This window comes from Euleptes europaea, chromosome 1 (assembly GCF_029931775.1).
Source record: "Euleptes europaea isolate rEulEur1 chromosome 1, rEulEur1.hap1, whole genome shotgun sequence".
NCBI lineage: Eukaryota > Metazoa > Chordata > Lepidosauria > Squamata > Sphaerodactylidae > Euleptes > Euleptes europaea.
In genome coordinates, this window is record NC_079312.1 from 168,601,178 (window position 1) to 168,621,515 (window position 20,338).

Here is a 20,338-nt window from a genome sequence, read left to right on the forward strand (position 1 = left end):
CATGTAGGATTCTATTCCCCCACCCCCTGTGATTATGGCTGAATAAACCGGAGTGGATTTATGTTGTAGAAGAATTACACGCACGACTATATTGTATGTTGCAATGCATAAGAAATTATGGGTTTATCAACATTCCACCAGCCAATATTGGCCCTCTCTAGACTGGCATTTCCTAATCCCACACCATTTGGGAAAAAATCTGTTAGGAGGTAGACATAATGATACACCCCAAGCTTAATGAACATCTCAAATTAATCTGAACTGCAGGGTCTGGGGCGAGAGAAAGCTTTGCATAAGCCTGTCCAGAGAATCCATAGTACTGAATGGAGCTGAACCCTTGTCTAGATCTGAAGACCTGTTCGTGTTTTGCCATAGGTCAGGGGTCGGCAAACTAATTAGTCAAAAGAGCCAAATATCAACAGTACAACGATTGAGATTTCTTTTGAGAGCCAAATTTCTTAAACTTAAACTCAGTGGTTCCCAAACTTTTCGGGCCACCGCCCCCTTGGTTCCGCAAACTCGATCCCAGTGGTAGGTAGATACACTGGTAGGTAGGTACAAACTCCCACTGGTAGGTAGGTACAAACTTGATCATTAGGTAGGTACACTGTTTATTAACTTAATAAACTTTAATTAAAGTTTTAAGTCTTAATTAAACTATAGGTACACTGAATAAAACTTGATATCATACTTAATAGCGATCTTATTTATTGATAAAAATTAAATTGTAAGTCCCTGCCATTTCCCCCTCCCCGTCTGGAGTCCTCGTCTGGAGGCCTGGTCTACTGCCATAAAAGCCTATTGGTAGATCTGGCCTCTGGCTGAGTCCCATTGGGAGGCCAGGTCTACCCATTGGCTTTCTTGGCAGTAGACCTGGCCGGAGGCCCATAGAAGCCAATTGGTAGACCTGGCCTCTGAAGGGGGACTTTTTCCCCCTCCTCGGAGTCCTGGTCTACTGCCAAGAAAGCCAGTGGGTAGACATGGCCTCCCAATGGGACTCAGCCGGAGGCCAGGTCTACCAAAGGAAGCCCGCCCCGCCCAACAGCTGATAGGCGGTGGGGTGGGCAGGAACTGCCGAGCCGCCCGCCCAGCAATCGTGCGGCTAGAGGGGAGGGGAGGCTTTAGCCTCCCAACCATTGAGGGAAAGGGAAAGGGGGACCTGGCCATTCTCCATGGCGGGGTGGGGGGGGGGGAGAGACAGTGCGCCCGCTCGCCTGCTCTCTCATGCTTGCTCGCTCTCTCAGGTGCGCCGGCTCCGCAGTCCGGCTGCCGGCGCGAGTGGGCGCGAGAGCAGGGGCTCTGAACCAAGTTCGGAGAGCCGCACTCAAAGGGGCAAAGAGCCACATGCGGCTCGGGAGCCGCAGTGTGCAGACCCCTGCCATAGGTCAAAAGAACTGTAATGTCACAAAAAATGTGCAACCTGTCACTCACCAGGTGTGAGCATTGCAAATGTGTGTGTTTCTCTGCATGCAGGTACAGAAAAATACACTTGTTGACCAAAATTGTAACCCCCATATTGCATTTCCCTCACCCCATGTGGAATTTGTTTCTCTGTTGGATAAAATAACACATACGCCTTACACTGGTTTGTAGCTCTTAAAAGATGTGCATCCACATCCATTTAAAAGATGTGCATCCACATCCATTATTTCCACTGGATCCACTGTGCCAGGTTGCTTTGCCTCAATTCCCCATCTGCAAAATGGGCATGGTAGCAGCTTTTTCCTGAGTGGTGTGCTGAGCATGGCAAAGCTTACACTACATTTTTTTTTGTCAATTGTTAAATGCTATTTGGAAGGGTAATTCAATTCAAATCTGAGTCATACATACATCCAAGCAACGGGCTGTTAGTGGTCTGTTTAGGAGAGTGGCTGATGTCCTCATTATGTAGAGGGATGTGTTCTTCCCTCTGCTTTGCACTCTTTCCAGCATGTGATGCTTGTCTTTGTCTTGCAGCCTCCGGGTTTTCGTCGTGCTTACAGCTCTCCATTGTACAGTGCCCAGCAACAAGGCAAGTAACCCATGGGACCCTTGACTGTCCCGTGTTGGCCGTCTTTCACATGAGCACATGAAGGTGCCATTTACTGAGTCGGACCCTCAGTATTGTCTACTCTGGCTAGCAGCAGCTTTCCAGGGTCTCAAGCAGACGTTTCCCCCATCACCCACTACCTAATCCTTTTAACTGGAGATGATAGGGGTTGAACCGGGGACCTTCTGCATGCAAAGCAGAGGCTCTACCACTGAGCCATAGCATCTCCTCTTGCCATATACTGCACCCTAACTTATTTGCCTCACTCTGCAGCTAACCGAAGTGATCCTGTGTTTGAGACACTGCGAACAGGGGTCGTCATGGCAAATAAAGAGCGCAAGAAAGGACAGGATGACAAGAAGAATGTAAGGGGCAGGGATTTGGGGAGTGTAGCATGGATGAGTGATATGTATCTTGTAACTACAGGGGCATGGCTCTCCAAGTTGGAGTGAGCATGTTAAAAGGGGGCTAATGTGAGATAGAATTTAGGCTTGTCACCACCCACCTTGACTTTCTTTCTTTCTTTCTTTCTTTCTTTCTTTCTTTCTTTCTTTCTTTCTTTCTTTCTTTCTTTCTTTCTTTCTTTCTTTCTTTCTTTCTTTCTTTCCTTCCTTCCTTCCTTCCTTCCTTCCTTCCTTCCTTCCTTCCTTCCTTCCTTCCTTCCTTCCTTCCTTCCTTCCTTCCTTCCTTCCTTCCCAGCCTCCCCCACCTTCGCAGCTTACTATAGCATATCAAATGTTTAATACGATAAAACCAGTTCCAGTGAAAATAAACATAAAACCATATTGTAAAAGAATTAATAAAAAGTTGAAATTTCTGAAGAGGACATACAAACAGTCTAAAAGAGCAAGAAGGTTAGGGGAAACAAGTGTGCATTTTAACCACCTTTCTAAAAGCTGCCAAAGAGGGCGCCCAATCAACTAACCAAAGGTGGGGAAGGCATTTCTATAATGTAGGTGCTGCCACTAAAAAGGCCCTGTTGAAAGGGTGGTGCATGAAGCAGGGCTTTACCAGGTGATCTGGATAGATTCATAGGCCATTAACGCATGGCCACAGAGTCCTTGGTTTGTCCCTCTCATGTCTCACAATTTTCTGAAGCACGATCAGAAAACTGAATGCATGAGAGGGACTTAACCACATAGCAGCTACTGCGGCAGCGGCCAGTCTGCCGCCGCCGCCTCTCTCTGCCCTCTGCCTTGCCGCCTCCTCCAATCACAGTGGTGGCTGCTGCTGCAGCAGATAGGCCGGTATGCTGCTGCTGCCTCTTTTGCGCGGCGGCAAAGAGAGAGCCAGGGAAGAAAGGGAGAATGGGGATCCGCGCATGCGCACAAGCAAGCACTCCGAATTGAAGTGGAACTTTCACTTTAAGTCGGAAAAACAGAGGAATTGGAAAACGTGGCAAAGTAGCGCAAGAGAGTGGGTTGGTCCCGCCGGAGGGAGACGACCATGTGTTCGGCCAAGGCAGATTTGCTACATTCCAGTGAGAAGTGCAAGACATTAACCATGCGTTAACAGCCATAGTTATTACCTCCCCTAAAGGAAAAGCTGTAACTATCACTGTGCCGGTACATCCTGTTACTTGATGCCTCTTTCATGTCAGAATAAAGTCATATTGAATGCATGAGGTCTGTGAAAACTGTAATTATTCAGTGTAATTCCACCCCTGCGTAATATCTACTTACTCCATAATATATCTTATTACTCCATAATATCTACTTACTCCATAATATCTATACCACACTGGAGAGCCAGCATAGTGTAGTGGTTAAGTATGGTGGTTTGGAGCGGTGGACTTTGACCTGGAGAACCGGGTTCGATTCCCCACTCCTCCTCATGAGCGGTGGAGGCTAATCTGGTGAACTGGATTAGTTTCCCCACTCCTACACATGAAGCCAGCTGGGTGACCTTGGGCTAGTCACTGCTCTCTCAGCCCCACCTACCTCCCAGGGTGTCTGTTGTGGGGTGGGGAAGGGAAGGTGATTGTAAGCTGGTTTGATTCTCCCTTAAGTGACAGAGAAAGTCGGCATATAACAACCAACTCCTCCTCCTCCTCCTCCTCCTTTTCTGTATCCTGACCTTTGCATGTCCCATGTTAGATGCCATTGCATTAGAGGGGGGGATGCAAAACGTGGTGATGTCATCAAGTGGCATGTTGCCCTAGTAGTGCATTGAGAGAGCTTTTTCTCAATCTTCCCTAATAACTGGAACTCAGGGGGCATTTAATGAAGTTGATAGGCAATAGGTTCAGGACAGACAAAAGGAAATCTTTTTCCAGATTTGAATCTCCACTCTGCCGTGGAAACTTGCTGGGTGACCTTGGGCCAGTTGCATACTCAGCCTCGACCCAGGCAACTATTTGGATGGGAGACCTCCAAGGAAGACCAGGGGTGTGACGTGGAGGCAGGCAATGGCAAACCACCTCCGAACATCTTTTTGCCTTGAAAACCCTACGGAATCGCTATAAGTCAGCTGTGACTTGATGGCAAAAAAAAGAGGATGCTTGATTACATTTGGAGATAAATCATACACCGCTCCCACAGTCTCATTTTTCTCTTCTTACTTTGTAGCCCTTGGCTGCTATGATGGAGGAGGAAACGGAGGCCCCTAAGCTAGAGGGGGGCAAACAAGAAGAAGGTAAGTGCCCTGGCTAATCTCTTTCACAACAGGTCTGCAATTCGTGCATTTGCTAGATTGCCGACCTGATGCTGAACTCATGCAGGCGGGTTGTAAATGAGGTTAGTGAACACAGCAGAGAGTGGTGAGAGCAAAACCCAGTACGCCAAACCTTTCATCCGTTATTGACTAGTGCCCACTGGCAACAATGCATATGCAATAGCTTTCAAACCAGGGGAAATACTTGCAGTTAATTTCAGACTAGCTGCCTTATAGTAAAGCAAGGAATCACAGGTCATTTATGCATGGGGGGTTTTACCTGAGGTTCGTTGCTTGTTGGGCCCGCACTTACCTGTTGGGAATCTAGGCACCAGCAGTCTCCAAGCTCAAATCAAGTCCCCGCCCGTTTAAATGCTGCTTTGTAATGGGCTTACTTTGTAGAGCTTACTGTGAGAGAAAATTCCCCCCCGAATCCAATTGCTGCATAAAAAAGCATTTTAAGAAGAAAAAAAAACAAAAAAGGAGCAATCTGAAAGCGGGGGGGGGGGGAGAGAAATCCAAGCCTGGGTTTTAAAAAGCCTTTCTTCTGCTCAGAAAGAGCTCAGAGGAAGCAGGATTTGAATCCCCGCTTCTGTACTGCTTTGTAATTGGCTGCATGCTTTCTGTGATAGAAACCAAGCTTGGGTGACCCATACTTTGCCTTATGCATGGAGATTTCAAGTGGGCTGAGCTCAGGGGAGAGGGAAGAATTGGGTTAACAGAGGAAGGGGAAGTCCCGGGATTTGTGAGGGCTGGCAGTGAGGTCCTCTCTAATGGACAGAAAACTCATGCATAACTCCCAGAAACAACCAAGACATACCAGGGGCGAACGTGAGTGAAAGTACCCATGCATAAACGACCACAGAACCATAGAGTTGGAAGAGACCACCAGGGTCATCTAGTCCAACCCCCTGCACAATGCAGGAAATTCACAACCACTTCCCCCCACTCCCCACACACACCCAGTGACCTCTACTTCATGCCCAGAAGATGGCCAAAAAACCCCTCCAGGATCCCTGGCCAATCTGGCCTGGAGGAAAAGAAATGTGGGAAGAGAATGTGATGCTTGATCTGGAATTTGACATCCTGAGAATCTCAGATTTTATTTTTTAAGGCAAGTTTCTAACCCTTATTTCTGCAAAGGAGGCCTTTCGAGTGAGAGGGTATTTACCACCTCCTATCATTGCTAGACTAATGAAGAGTGAGCTACGTCTAATGAAATCTCTGCTACTAGAAGAGGCTTAGCAGGATTTCCAAAGGATACCAGATTTCACTGCCTTAGTCCTTTTCCTGTGACCAACAGGAGAATAAACTAGGCACAGTAAGTAAATATATGCAAATTGGCTTAGCCTAAATTGATGCTGGTTGAAGTATTTGGCTCTTTGGCGCATAATTTGGATTTAATGTTTTTAGTGCAGCGTATGCAAGACCTTTAACACTGATTATCCGATAGGGCATATATGATGTTGAACTGCTAGTAGACGTGAAGCAGCATGTTAAGCAGATGTCCAGCTTCATCGGAGCAATTGGCAAGTGTTTCTTTCTGCAGATTATACCAAAATATGGCAGTACTTTCCTTTCCTTCCAAGCTCCCATGACCCACAGGTCTTGAGCATGTACTGGGGAGGTTTTTTTTAGTTTTCTCTTATTTCTTTAAGGAAAATATGATGGAGAGATACTTGGCCACCGTCCATGTTATACTTGGATCTCTATCCACAGGAAAAAGGGGACTATTTTTTATCATCTGTTACCGTGGCAGGTAGTTTCATTAAAATAGGATTGACCCATTGGTCACGTTGGAGTTTGAAACGGGGACATTCCGGCATCATGTGAGAAAGCGTATCAATTTTCTTCATATTACATGAGCAAAGTCCTTCGGGGTAAGGTAAATTTCCAGATCTTCCACTGAGCACTGCTGAAGGCGCGGCGTTCAGACAAGCAAGTGCAAAGGCTCTTCGGAAACCCAGGACTGTTAAATTACTGAAATATGGTGGAGTTCGCAGAGGAGGAAGGATACCTAACAACTGAGTAGAGTATACACTTCGAGCACGCACTGTAGAGCTGGAACAACTTGAGTACTGAGTATACTGGGGTAATTTTGGGCTAGCAGCTTGAGGGCAACATTCTTTTAAATATTTTGGGTTGGTTTTTTTAAACCATATTTTGCTTTTTTTTAACTTACAAGGATGAGCTAAACCCTCCTTATACTGGTAGGTCTGCCTGGAGCAGATTGGAGGCCGCAAACATTGGACCACCATCCTTAGCTGCAGGATCTTGTGAATCTTGTACTTAATGCTGTGTGGCTACGCAAAAGGAAGGGGGATTTTTCCATGTCAGGTTGGAGGGAAATGTGTTGTTGTTGATCTCTCCATGGGGCCAAGGAACAGTGTGTGCTGTAGGTAGGGTTGCCAACCTCCGGGTGGCATCTGGAGATCTCCAGCTGTTACAGTTGATCTCCAGACGACCAAGATCAGTTCCCATGGAGAAAATGACTGCTTTGGGGGGTGGGCCATATGGCCTTCTACCCTGCTATGGCATTCTACCATTCCCAAATCCTGCCCTCCCCAGGCTCCACGTTTGCCCGCCGACCCTCAGGTGGTCGGTGGGCAGAGGGGGCAATTGCCAGGGGTTTGCCCACCACCAGCGGGCACCTGGCAACCCTAGGGTGATCCCCTTTTGTAAACTCAGCCCTTGAAGGTTTTGTTTTGTTGATGTCACGCATCACAGGGCAGTGCTCTAGCAGGAGGGCAGAAAGGTCCGGGAAGACGTTGCCTGCCTCTGAGAGTGAAATTCTGGAGTGTTGCAGAACCTGCCTTCCTGCCCCTTCCTGACTTTGAGTTTCCCTTCTGATCAAATCGGAATTGATCTGAGACAGACTCCAAATTCCTAAGAAGAGAGAAAGAAATGGATTGTTTGGATTTCAGGGAGAAATTGAGTTAAGAGACTTACTCTTAACTACACTAATGCACAGCGTTAGCTCTTCTATTTAGCTATGGTGGACTTCGGTAGGGATGGTAAAGCAGGCTTTTCAGTGGTCAGCACATTGGTTATCAGTGATGCGCATACTGCTAATTGGCAGAATAAAGAAACAAGCGGAGCTTTGCTCTATTTGCATATTTTAGGCAAACGATAACTCTTTATTTATTAAACGCCTAAAATTGCTAGGCGCTGTACAAAAATTAAAAATGAAACACATCTTTCTTGCAGGCTTAAAGTCTCAAGGCAAAATTCATTTTTTTCTTGGGCATAATTCAAGTTGCTATTTTTTTTAGCAAGGAAATTTGCTTATGCCAGACCTTATTCTTGTAGTTTTAAAGCTTCACAGAGATTTTTGGAGAAGTATATAGCACAGGTAAAGCCACTTGACTAGGAAGCAGGAAGACAGGTATGAAACTTGGAAACGAACGCGAACAGTATTCTAATTTACCACAATCAGTTTTGTTTTATATGCAAGTCAAGCCTCCACCTGGTGCTTTTGTGCAAAATCTGCATCAAACACCATGTCAAGCAGTTTTGTGCGCGTACGCATATAGCAGCCACTTCGACATGCTTCCTTGCATAAGTTGCTTCATAAGCTGTAGGGTCATAAAGGCAGCCAATCAAAGCTGCTATTTATCATGATGCAGGATGAATGTTATGGGGTTGCCTAGGGAAAGAGAGACCTTTCCTCCCTAAAGTAACTATACTACCCATGAAGCAGTGTGAAGACGTGCATACATGAATCTATCTAAACCGATCACCTGCCTTTTCCTATTAGCAAACAATCCAGTCTTGATGGGCCAAGAATATAGTGAAAAATGCCAGCCATGGAACTCTTCTTTCAGAATCAACAAAGTTAAAACAAAAGGAGTTTGGTCAACGCAGAGGGAGGGTCTGAAAGCAAACTGCAGTTCTTATAAGGGCAGTTTGCAGTTCAAGGATGCATATCTAGAAATTCAACCAGATTTGGACAGATCATCTGCCTTCGCCATTATGACTCACTGAGTAAGGTAGAAATAAGGGACACATCACTGCATTAAGTCACTAACTGTGAAGTGTTTAATGTGTTGCGTACTTAAAGAATGTGACAAACAGCAGATGGGGAGACAGCAGCAGAGGGGGGGAAGTTATGGGAAAACAATATGTTGATCGCACACGTGTGCAATCATCTTTTTCTGCACAATGGAATGTGCCTGAACTATTCAAAATATGGGCAAGCCAAACATTCTTCTGAATGTTTTCCTCTGTTTTTCCCCCTTCCAGGAAATCCAGAAGGAGAGAAGAAGGCTGAGAAGAATGCCCCAGATGATAAGGTGTCTGCCTGCTCTTCCTTGGGAGGGTGGGGGAAAGACTCAAGAATGTTGTAGTGTACCATTTTTGAACAGGGAAACTGGTGCTCAGGCTGTCGGGAACTTGCATGCATTGACCAGCAAGCCCTGCACCTTCATCCCAGACGTATCTGTGAGCTAGTTTGAGTCAACTCAGGGGATACTTTACCCCAGCCCCCATGATTGTGGAAATGCCGGGTTGGATTCTGCGATGTGTTGGTAGAAGATGGTGGCAGTCACACGAACACATGAATCTGTCTTGTGAGTAGAAGATGGTGGCAGTCACACGAACACATGAATTTGTCTTGTGCGTAGAAGATTGTGGCAGTCACACAAACCCATGAATCTGTCTTATAGGTAGAAGATGGTGGCAGTCACACGAACACATGAATCTGTCTTATAGTGAATCAGACAATTGGTCTATCAACGTCACTATTGCCTACTTAGACTGGCAGTGGCTCTCTAGGGTCTCCAGACAAGGTCTTTCACATCTACTACCTGATCCTTTTAACTGGAGATGCCGGGGATTGAAACTGGGGCCTTCTGCACGTAAAGCAGACGCTCCGCTGCTGATTCATGGCCACATCCTGGTGGATGTTTCCTATGTTTCCCTCCACCAAACAGCCATTTCTGACCCCAGACAAGTTTATTCCCAGTGTCATAGGATCCATGTGATCGAATAGCCACATGGGTTGTGGGGGCTGTGGCAGCAGATAGGGAGAGGACCAAAACAGCCTTTTATGTCTCAGCTAAAAGCACAGAGGGGAGGGAAATTTCATCCTCTTTCCCCCTCCTCACTGCAGCCTCCTGACACACATGACCTATTAGAACACATGGATCCCTGGACCCTGGGAATAAACTGCGTGGGCTCAGAAAGGACAGCTGGGAAGGAGGGAAATGCAGAAAAGTTCTGCAATCATTGTGCCTGTAGATCACGAGACCCAACCTGCAGGCTGCTTGTGCTGCGATTCATAGCTCTGTTTGGCCGCGACCCACATTTTATGCCCGATTCACATTTTATGCCCAATTCTCATTCATGGAAGAGGTGATGCGGAGAGGAAAAACCAGCCAGTTGGCCTGTTTTTGTTGGCTGTTGGTGATCAGGGGCTCTTCATGTGCTCAATGAGAATTGACTTCATTTTGGGCGGAGCTGTGGCTCAGTTTGTAGAGCATCTGCTTGGCATGCAGAAGGTCCCAGGTTCAATCCCTGGCATCTCCAGTTAAAGGGATTAAGCAAATAGGTGATGTGAAAGACCTCTGCCTGAGACCCTGGAGAGCCGCTGCCAGTCTGAGTAGACAATACTGACTTTGATGGACTAAGGGTCTGATTCAGTATAAGGCAGCTTCATGTGTTCGCCCCTGTCTTGGACTGTGAAAACCGGGTTAAATTCAGAGAAGGTGGTACAGCTTGGATAAACTTGAGTCGAAGACCTTCACAATAGGCTTTTCTCCAGGTGAATAGTGGGAGATCTCCAGCCACTGCCTGGAGGTTGGCCACCCTAGTTTGTTGCGAGGCTAAAATAGTGGAGGGGAGAACAATATATGTTGTTTTGAGCTCCTTGAGAAAATGGTGGGATAAGAATGAGGTAGATTATGCAAGATGTTAGTGTCCACCATGAGGCAGTTGTTTATGTGCGCTTACTCCCAAGCTGTGTGTGTTAAGTACTGTCAAGTCGCTTCCGACTCATGGCAACCCTATGAATCAACATCCTCCGAAACATCCTATCCTTAACAGCCTTGCTCAGGTCTTGCAAATGAGGGCTGTGACTTCCTTGATAGAGTCAATCCATCTCTTGTTGCATCTTCCTCTTTTCCTGCTGCCATCAACTTTTCCTAGCATGAGTGTCTTTTCCAGTGACTCTTGTCTTCTCATAACGTGACCAAAGCACAATAGCCTCACTTTAGTCATTTTAGCTTCTAGGGTCAGTTCAGGCTTGATTTGATCTATAACCCACTGATTTCTGATTCCACGGTATCCGTAACACTCTCCTCCAACACCACATTTCAAAGGAATCTACTTCCTGTCAGCTTTCTTCATTGACCCAAGTTTAAGAAGCCAAAATACTGGGAGGGGGTGTCTTTGGGGAGTTTTTGCAAGGGTATCTCTGATCCTGCCTGCTTTCAGGAACTCCATTGCCAAGTCTTAATGTGTGTGTTTTTATTTTCTTGGACAGAACAAGAAACAGCAGCCTGGATTTCCCCAGTCCCACTACTTCATTGCACTTTATCGCTTCAAAGCCTTGGAGAAGGATGACCTGGATTTCCAGTGAGTGCTGAGGAGGAAGGGGGGATATTGGTCACTTTTCCATCCAAGCAGAACATACCAGGGTCAGATGGTCTTGAGCTCACTGTGTTTGTGTGTGTGTGGGGTGTCTCAGTGTGGGAGTGATTAGTAGGGTTGCCAGGTCCTTCTCCACCAGTGGGAGGTTTTTGGGGTGGAGCCTAAGGAGGGCGGGGTTTGGGGTGGGGAGGGACTTTGATGCCATAGAGTCCAATTGCCAAAACGGCCACTTTCTCCAGGTGAACTGATCTCTATCGGCTGGAGATTAGTAGTAATAGCAGGAGATCTCCAGGTATTACCTGGCAGTTGGCAGCCCTACTGCCTAGTGGATTTCATGGCCGAGTGGGGGATTTGAAGCCTTTTCTAATGGATGCTTTAAACTTATTGTGACATGAGGTGAGGAGAATGAATATGACGGTTTCTAGTCAACCTTCAGTGCTCTCCTACTCCTTCCTTGTCTTTGTGAGCGATGGCAACTCTCATGAGGGAAGTTGGTTAAGTACTTGGTTAAGCATGCAGGATGAGGGGAATAATTTAGCAACCTGTCCGGGATACTAGAGTCTGAATGTGCACGCACACCATGGTTTGCAGCAATATATATATATATTTTCTTGGATCTATTCTCTTTCAGCCCTGGGGACAAAGTTGCTATTGTTGATGACTCTAATGAAGAATGGTGGCGGGTAAGGAGGAGGGGAAAGAGATGGGAGGAAGGGGAGAGGAATACATACCGAGCCTAAGACAGCCATGTCATGCGCCAACTTTATCATTATGAGGGCAGGCCCATAAGCTGATAGTGTTTTTTTTCAAAATGTGTGTGGAATGCGAGCATTATTATTTCAGTTATCCTGTGTTTCAGTTGATGGGTTTTAATCCTTTAATTGTCTGTTTGCTGCCTTTGGGAGCTGAGGCTGAATGCGGGTAGAAATTCGTCATAAATGAAATCTGAGGTTTGCCTCGCTTCTGGCTTTAGAACTAGGCCCTTCAATTATCTCGTCTCTCTTGTCACATTTTTTTTTTATCCTGCTATTCCTCCAGGGAGCTGAGGGATGGCAAACCCTGTCCTTCCCACCTCTATTTTATCTTCACTACAAACCTGTGAGGTAGCTTAGGCCAGGAGAGAGTGATTGTCCCAAGGTGACCCCGTTAAATTCATCATAGGCAGACCACCGTCTTTATACTCTGTGTTTCCTGCTCCCATGGGCACCTTTGACGCTATTTGGGTCGTGCCTTGAGGATTTGTATTTTGGACTTTAATGAGGATGCTTTGAACAGTGTGATTGTATATGTGTTATACTTACCTGCGTTATATGTTGTCACATTAGTAATTTGTTGGTTTATACTTGTTTGCACTTATTGTGAACATGACTCTTTAAGAAACACAGAGTATAAAAGATGGTGGTCCATCCTATGTTGGATTTTGTTGGAGTTTGAGCTTGTTGACCTAGAGGTACGTTTTTTTTGAGCGACACGTTAAATTCACGGCAGAAGAGAATTTGAACCCAGGTCTCCCTAGACCAGCACACCCGTCACTGCCCCACTGGGATAAAATCCGGTCTACAATTGACGCTTCCCTCTAGAAGCATTGCTAGTTAATCTAATGATGAGTTTAGTTTGTCCTGTGACTTCTTGTTTCGAGAGTCGTTGATGGTTTTGGACACCAATTGCTTGTGGTACTTCAGCCCCCAGATTTCCGGGTGAAAGCCACACAAGTAAAAGAGTAGGGGCAGTAGTCACAAGGGGAGCTAGTGTGGTGTAGTGGTTAGAGTGTTAGACTCAGATCTGGGAGACCCAGGTTCAATCTCCACTCTGCCATGGAGCTCAAGGGGTGACCGTGGGCCACTCACACTCTCTCAGCCTAGCTTACAGGGTAGTTGTGTAGAAGAAGGTTGTTTTTTATACCCCCTTTTCTCTATCTTTAAGAAGTCTCAAAGTGGCTTACAATCGCCTTCCCCTCCCCACAACAGACACCTTGTGAGGTAGGTGAGAGAGTTCAGAGAAAACTCTGACCAGCCCAAGGTCACCCAACAGGCTTCATGTGGAGGAGTGGGGAGAATCAAACCCACTTCACCAGATTAGAGTCTGCCGCTTATGAGGAGGAGTGGGGAAGCAAACCTGATTCTCCAAATTAGAGTCCACCGCTCTTAACCACTACACCACGCTGGAGAAAATGGAGAAGAGAAGAACGATGTAACCCACTTTGGGTCCCCATCTGGGAGAAAAGTGGAATAAAAATGAAGTAAATACATAAATAAAGAGGTGGTGGGGCAGGTGGAGAGGCTTAGCAGGTCGTGCTAAGCCTGCGGTTCTGCCTGTGCTGAGGAAAAATGGCTTGAGGGTTTCTAGTTCTTTGAAAAGAATTTGGTTCTTTAGCAATGAACTTCCCTGCGGTCTCCAGGGTTTGTTGCGAGGTGTCATGGCAGTTAAACCTGTCTAAAATTTACTTAACACTTGTAGAAGAGGCCTTTATTAGGGACCAAGCACATAGGCACAAACATACAATGGAGATCCAACGCCAATTAAAAAGAAAAGAAAAGCAGCCTTGGGAGAGGGGGATTTTGAGCACAGAGATGGTGATGGGGAGGGAGTGCTTTTACCCCTTCCTTCTCTCCTCTCTCCAAATCATTATTCCAAGTGACCACCCCCCTCAGGTTCCAGATCCATCTTTGGGCGAAAATGCACGGTCACTTTAGCCTCCTTTATTCCCTGTTTCAGCCAGGATTCAGCCAGGATCGAACGCACGTTCAGCGAAAATGCATGCATTTGATCCTGGCTGAACCCTGGCTGAAACAGGGAATAAAGGAGGCTAAGCCGACCGTGTGTTTTCGCCCTTTCTGTGTGTTTTCCAGTCAGTGTTCAATCCTCTCCCTAGGTCCGACTTATTTCTGGCGAGGATGAGAAAATGGGCTGAGTGGAGCTGTTTTGGGGGAATTGGTTGAAAAGTGACGGGTTAAGCACCTGTTCCTGCCCAATGATTCTCCTTTTAAGTGCCCCCCTCTTGTCCCAGCATTATCATTAGGAGGGAACCATAGGGCTTAGGTCTCCATTTTGTTGCATGCCACGTACATGAACACATGAAGCTGCCTTCTACTGAATCAGACCCTTGAGTCCATCAAAGTCAGTATTGTCTACTCAGACCGGCAGCGGCTCTCCAGGGTCTCAGGCAGGGGTCTTTCACATCACCTACTTGCCTGGTTCCTTTAACTGGAGATGCCGGGGATTGAACCTGGGACCTTCTGTGTGCCAAGCAGATGCTCTACCACTGGGCCACTGCCCCTCTCCTAGTCCCATCCTTACTCAGTAACTTTTGTTAACCTCTTTGTGGCAACACACTCAACTTTTTTGCAAAGGACTAAGAGGAAACCTATTATGGTCACTACATTATTTCGTTTGCAAAATGTTACCTTTTAGAACAGTTTGAGTTTTTATGATACTTTGTTTTGGTAATGTTCCCCAATTCACAATACATAGCCCTATGGCGCTGCATGGCAAGCTGCAGTGTTGCCATCAAAGCTCTGCTCACAACCTGAGTTCGATCCCGACAGAAGTTGGTTTCAGGGACCCAGCTTGCTGGGGGTCCAGTGTAGACGACTGGGGAAGGCAATGGTGAACCACCCAGTAAACATAGTCTGCCTAGTAAACATTGTGATGTGACATCACCCCATGAGTCAGTTATGGCCTGGTGCTTGCATAGGGGACTGCTTTTGCCTTTAATTCACAACAGCAAATTTGTTATCCGAGAAATATCTTAATGAGCAATCCGGCATCTGAGCTATTAATTCTTGAGGAGAGGGTGTACTTGGGATTCATTGCAAACTGCCAAGATTTGCTGTTTTGCAAAGAATAATCAGAATTGCAACAGCCTGGTCCTCTTTGGCATTTATAGTAGGGCTGGTGGATTTGTGGGGGGGAGAGATTGGTTGACACCTTTGTGACTTATCCATATATACGATTCTCCTAGGGAAAGATTGGGGAGAAAATTGGCTTCTTTCCACCCAATTTCATCATCCGTGTGCGGGCAGGAGAACGGGTGCACAAGGTGATGCGGTCCTTCGTGGGCAACAGGGAGATTGGGCAGATCACACTAAAAAAAGATCAGGTATGTCTTTTCGTATGCACTCTGGTATGTGTATGCCTGTACACTAGGGTTGCCAATCTCCAGGCAGGGCCCCAAGATCTCCCTGCATTACAACAGATCTCCAGACTATAGAGATCAGTTCCCCTGGGGGGAAATGGCAGCTCTGCAGGGTGGACTCTATGGTATACCATAGTGTCTAGGAGAAACAGAAGTCCTAGAGTGACATCACATCCCTGCTGAGCTCCCTCCTCTCCCTAAACTCCACCCTCCAGGAATTTCCCAACCCAGAGTTCGCTACCCTATGGTGCACATGTGCTAGGGTTGCCAGCCCAGCCCCTGCAAACAGTGGGAGGTTTCAGGAGGGCAGACCCCTTGAAAAACCAGTATTGTTTGTGTTGCAACTTGGCAGGAAGTTGCAACTTTTTTTCTGGCAGGGACATCTCAGCCATTCACAGTTCTCTAGGAATTCCCCAAATCTCTGTGGCAAAGAGAACAGCTGGAATGATCATGTAACTTTGGACTAAAGGTTTTGGGTCAGGGATGGCAGATCTGCTTTTTTAAAAATCCTGCCGCTTTGAGGAGAAGTCTCACCGCCCCTTCCGAAAAACCTCCTCAGGAGTCTTAATAAACAACGCATAGTTAAATTGTGGAACTCCCTGCCCCAGGATGTGGTGACAGCTGCCAACTTGGAAGGCTTTAAGAGGGGAGTGGACATGTTCATGGAGGAGAGGGCTATCCATGGCTCCTAGTCAAAATGGATACTAGTCATGATGCATACCTATTCTCTCCGGGATCAGAGGAGCATGCCTATTATCTTGGGTGCCGTGGAACACAGGCAGGATCATGCTGCTGCAGTCATCTTGTTTGTGGGCTTCCTGGAGGCATAGGGTTGCCAACCTCCAGGTAGTAGCAGGAGATCTCCTGCTATTACAACTGATCTCCAGGCGACAGAGATCAGTTCACCTGGAGAAAATGGCCGCTTTGGCAATTGGGCTCTATGGCATTGAAGTCCCTCCACTCCCCAAACTCCGCCTACCTCAGGCTCTGCCCCCAAAACCTCCCGCCGGTGGCAAAGAGGGACCTAGCAACCCTATAGAGGCACCTGGTTGACCACTGTGTGATCAGACTGCTGGACTTAATGGACCTTGGCCTGATCCAGCAGGGCCTTTCTTGTATTCTAATCAGTGCTCATGTAATAAGCAAGGTCTGTTTTTGCCTGCATTTCGGTAATGTGGCAGCTTGGGACACCCTGTGACGGCCCTTTGAACCTCACTCGCTCGTTTCTTTCCCTTCCCTGCGCTCCAGATTGTGGTGCAGAAAGGCGAGGAGCTGAACGGGTACGTGAAAGTCTACACTGGCCGCAAGGTGGGGCTCTTCCCCGTCGACTTCCTCCAAGAGATTTGATGCCCGGCTCTGGCGTTTCCAATGGTTTCCTAGCCTGGGCCCGAGAGGGCCAGGTTGTTTCCTTGGGGAGAGATTCCCAGCTGCCAAGGACTCTCGGCAACGGAGTTGGGTTCTGAGAGAACCTGTGGCTCGAGGGTAATGATATCCTACCGAGGCCCACATCTCTGAGCCTGGCGTTCAAGGCGAGCAGCGCGTGATTCTATCGTCTCATGGGCCTCTGCACTCTTTGGACTCTGTGGTTTAGTGGCGGCGGATCCCCGAATGGGTTTGGCCGTTGCCCTTGAAGATGCCGCCATGGAGGCGCTGGGACGCGGCCCGAGCTGTCCTGCTTCCTGTCTGCAAAGGGAGTGGATGGATGATCGATCGTTCGTGCCGGCTGCCAGACTCCATAAAATGGCATTTGCTGCTGGTCTCCTGCAAGTGGCACCAAGCTTGTGTGGTTGTGTGTGTTTATTAGGAGACAAATGACTGTCCCTTTGCTGGCGGGGGGCGGTCCTGGCTTCTGGTGTTACTTGCTTTGCTTAGATCTTGTTATGTTTTGCCGATCTATGTTATCTCTCTATCCCCCAATGACCTACCTACCTTGACATAAAGCAGCAGGATTTTGGGTGGGTGTCCAATGAGAAGGCCTGACTGCTTGAAGAAATTGTGGGGCAATGCAGTCCTATTAACACTGAAGAAATATACCTCTCCCGTTACCTTCTGTCTTAGTTTTTCTACTGTTGTGAGAGGGATTGTAAGGTCTTCTCCTTTTGATTACCTTCTGACCTCAGCTATGAGGAAGATTTGATGTATTAGACTCCATTTCTTTTTTGGCAACCCGTGTGCACATATATTTCTCTGTACGCAACAACTGTCATGGCTTCCTTTGTTGACGTGAGCTGGGGGGAAGGACATTTTGGGTCACTGAAGGGCTGATCTACAATGAAACGGGAGTTTGGCTGGTATGGAAAACCAGGACTCATTGTTCCTGTGACATTGATATATTTTGAGGTGGTTTGGGAGAGCCTGGGGTCCACGTTGAGCAGAAGCCATTGGATATTACAAGGATGAGGCGACCCAGAATGCATAGGAGACCTGCCAGTCCACGCTTCTGATGTTATTATTGAAGTAGCCATTGGTATGTCACCCCTATGGAAAGACGCGTGAGCTACACATGAACTTGTGAATTTTTGAGAGGGGGAAACCATGAAAAGAAGGCTCACGACTCTGATTCCTGATATCTGAAGCTTCCTCACTGGGCTGATTTGAAAGTCCAGTCCCGCAGGGAGTTGGAAAACTGTTCCCCCATCTTCACGATTACAGAAAGGAGGAAATTCTGTAGCAGCGGAACTATGTCCTGTGCAGAGAGATTGCTGGATTTCAGGCATGTTTCAGGATTGCTATGACAGTTTATAAAGCAGTATGGGGCCTTGGCGTGCAGGACTGGGGTCGTGGGGTCACGACCGATGGCGCTCTTGGTTCACACACATTTCACACTTCCTTTGCCCACACTCGGAATACTTTGCCAAGTCATTGAAACCCGCTTTTGCGCAAAACTGGCTGCTGAGGTTTGCACTCACTCTCGCGCACTGACACACGTCGTGTTTATCAAAGTCCAAGCCATACAAGCTCCCAGACATGCTTGCTGGTTCTCTGGCTTACAGCCAGTCACATTGGCTGACACATAAGGCATCAGCGCACTCAAAGTTATGCTTGGCTATCTCCCATTCTTTGCAAGAAGAAGAAGAGATGGTTTTTATATACTGAATTTCTCTACCACTTAAGGAAGAATCAAACCTCCTTACAATCACCTTCCCTTCCCCACCCCACAACAGACACCCTGGGAGGTAGGTGGGGCTGAGAGAGCTCTAAGAGAGCTGTGACTAGCCCAAGGTCACCCAGCTGGCTTCATGTGGAGGAGCGGGGAAACAAATCCAGTTCACCAGATTAGCCTCCGCCGCTCATGTGGAGGAGTGGGGAATCAAACCCAGTTCTCCAGATTAGAGTCCACCGCTCCAAATTTAAGTACTTAAGTGAACACCAAAATATAAGACCTTTTTAAGAACACTGTTTATTTAGAATAACTGGCTGACTAATACATTTGTTTATTGTTATACAACTGGTGGAGTGGTGGAGACTAATCTGACAAACTGGGTTGGTTTCCCCATTCCTCCACATGAAGCCAGCTGGGTGACCTTGGGCTGGTCACACTCTCTCGGCCCCACCTACCTCACAGGGTGCCTGTTGTGGGGAGGGGGAGAGAAGGTGATTGTAAGCCGGTTTGAGTCTCCCCTAAGTGGTAGAGAAAGTCAGCATATAAAAAACAACTCTCTTTCTCCTTCTGCCAATTTCTCCATGGGGACTGATCTTGGTTGTCTGGAGATCAACTGTAATAGTGGGAGATCTCCAGGTGCTTCCTGGAGGTTGCCACCCCTAGCTTCATGTGAGTTTGACTCCATTGGGAGCCTGGCTGATGCCAGCATGAATGTCTGTTGGCTGCATTTCAACTTTACCCAAAGAGTTGAAGTCTGTATAGACACAAAGAAGTTTGCAAATATTATTAATTTGCTCTTGTTAGAATATGTGTGCCCGAAGTGTTTGCATAGGTCTCTGGCTGGATGAGGGAGCGTGAGCAAAAAGAAAATGTGCAGTGGATATTGTGGCTTTGAATATATCTATCTCCAGCGGGCTGTACTGCATCTGTGAGCGGGTGATAGGGAATTAAGTGCCAAGATGGTATTTGTTTGGCTAAAGCAATACAAACTGAGCACATTTCTGGGTCTGATACGTGCATAATCTACTGTCTAAACATGGCTACCTGCCTCTTGTCTCGTTGGATCTGAAGGAATACAGTAGAGTAAAGGGGAGTCGAGTGATGAGAAACCAGTGTTTTGGTCGTGAAAAGTGACAGTTGGCATTGAAAGCCCAAGGATTTGACCCCCTCGATGGCAGTACCAGGTGGGATTGCCCAGCAGATTTAGGGAACTGGGGTTTGCAGCTTTTAGCATCCTGAGAATCTCTTCGGAACCAGCATGGTGTAGTGGTTAAGAGCAGTGGTTTGGAGCGGTGAACACTGATCTGGAGAACCGGGTTTGATTCCCCACTCCTCCACATAAGCGGTGGACGCTAATCTGATGAACTGGGCTGATTTCCCCATTCCTACACATGATTGTAAGCCTGTTTGATGCTTCCTTGTAGTAAAGTTGGCATATAAAAACCAACTCTTCTTCCTTCTTCCTTCTTTCTTCCTTCTTTCTTCTTATTCTTCTTCAAAAACAAGTTTCTGAAGTCCAAACTAGGTACAATGTTCAGATTTCTGTGGTTGGACTTCCTTAGCATTCTATACATTTTTAGATAACTGGAGTCTGTGTGCACGGGAGACAGAGATTTATATCAGGGCGGTGGGGAACAGACAGTTAATCTTTCCTTTGTGCCATTTTCCTGACTTCAGATGCCTCCATTAAACTATTTCCCTCCATTTGGGGAAAGACACCTGTTGCCAGTATGTTGCCCATACACACCCTCTAATGGGGCAAATAGCAGCTCGGGTGGGGGGTTGGGAAATGGTGCAGGGTTAAAAGATTAAAATCCCTTTCCCCGAACTG

At 47.0% G+C, this 20,338-nt stretch overlaps 1 protein-coding gene across 1 annotated transcript in view; it reads left to right on the plus strand.

The window, feature by feature from the left end:
- STAC3 (SH3 and cysteine rich domain 3) overlaps nt 1-16,893 on the plus strand; it is a 33,310-nt gene extending 16,417 nt beyond the window's left edge. Inside the window, exons 5-12 of the mRNA XM_056851327.1 lie at nt 1,957-2,011; nt 2,303-2,394; nt 4,597-4,663; nt 8,924-8,973; nt 11,163-11,254; nt 11,901-11,952; nt 15,231-15,368; nt 16,653-16,893. Of these exons, the coding sequence (XP_056707305.1) occupies nt 1,957-2,011; nt 2,303-2,394; nt 4,597-4,663; nt 8,924-8,973; nt 11,163-11,254; nt 11,901-11,952; nt 15,231-15,368; nt 16,653-16,751 (645 nt within the window). The 3' untranslated portion in view covers nt 16,752-16,893. The remainder of the gene's footprint in view (nt 1-1,956; nt 2,012-2,302; nt 2,395-4,596; nt 4,664-8,923; nt 8,974-11,162; nt 11,255-11,900; nt 11,953-15,230; nt 15,369-16,652) is intronic.
- Nucleotides 16,894-20,338: the final 3,445 nt, after the last annotated feature.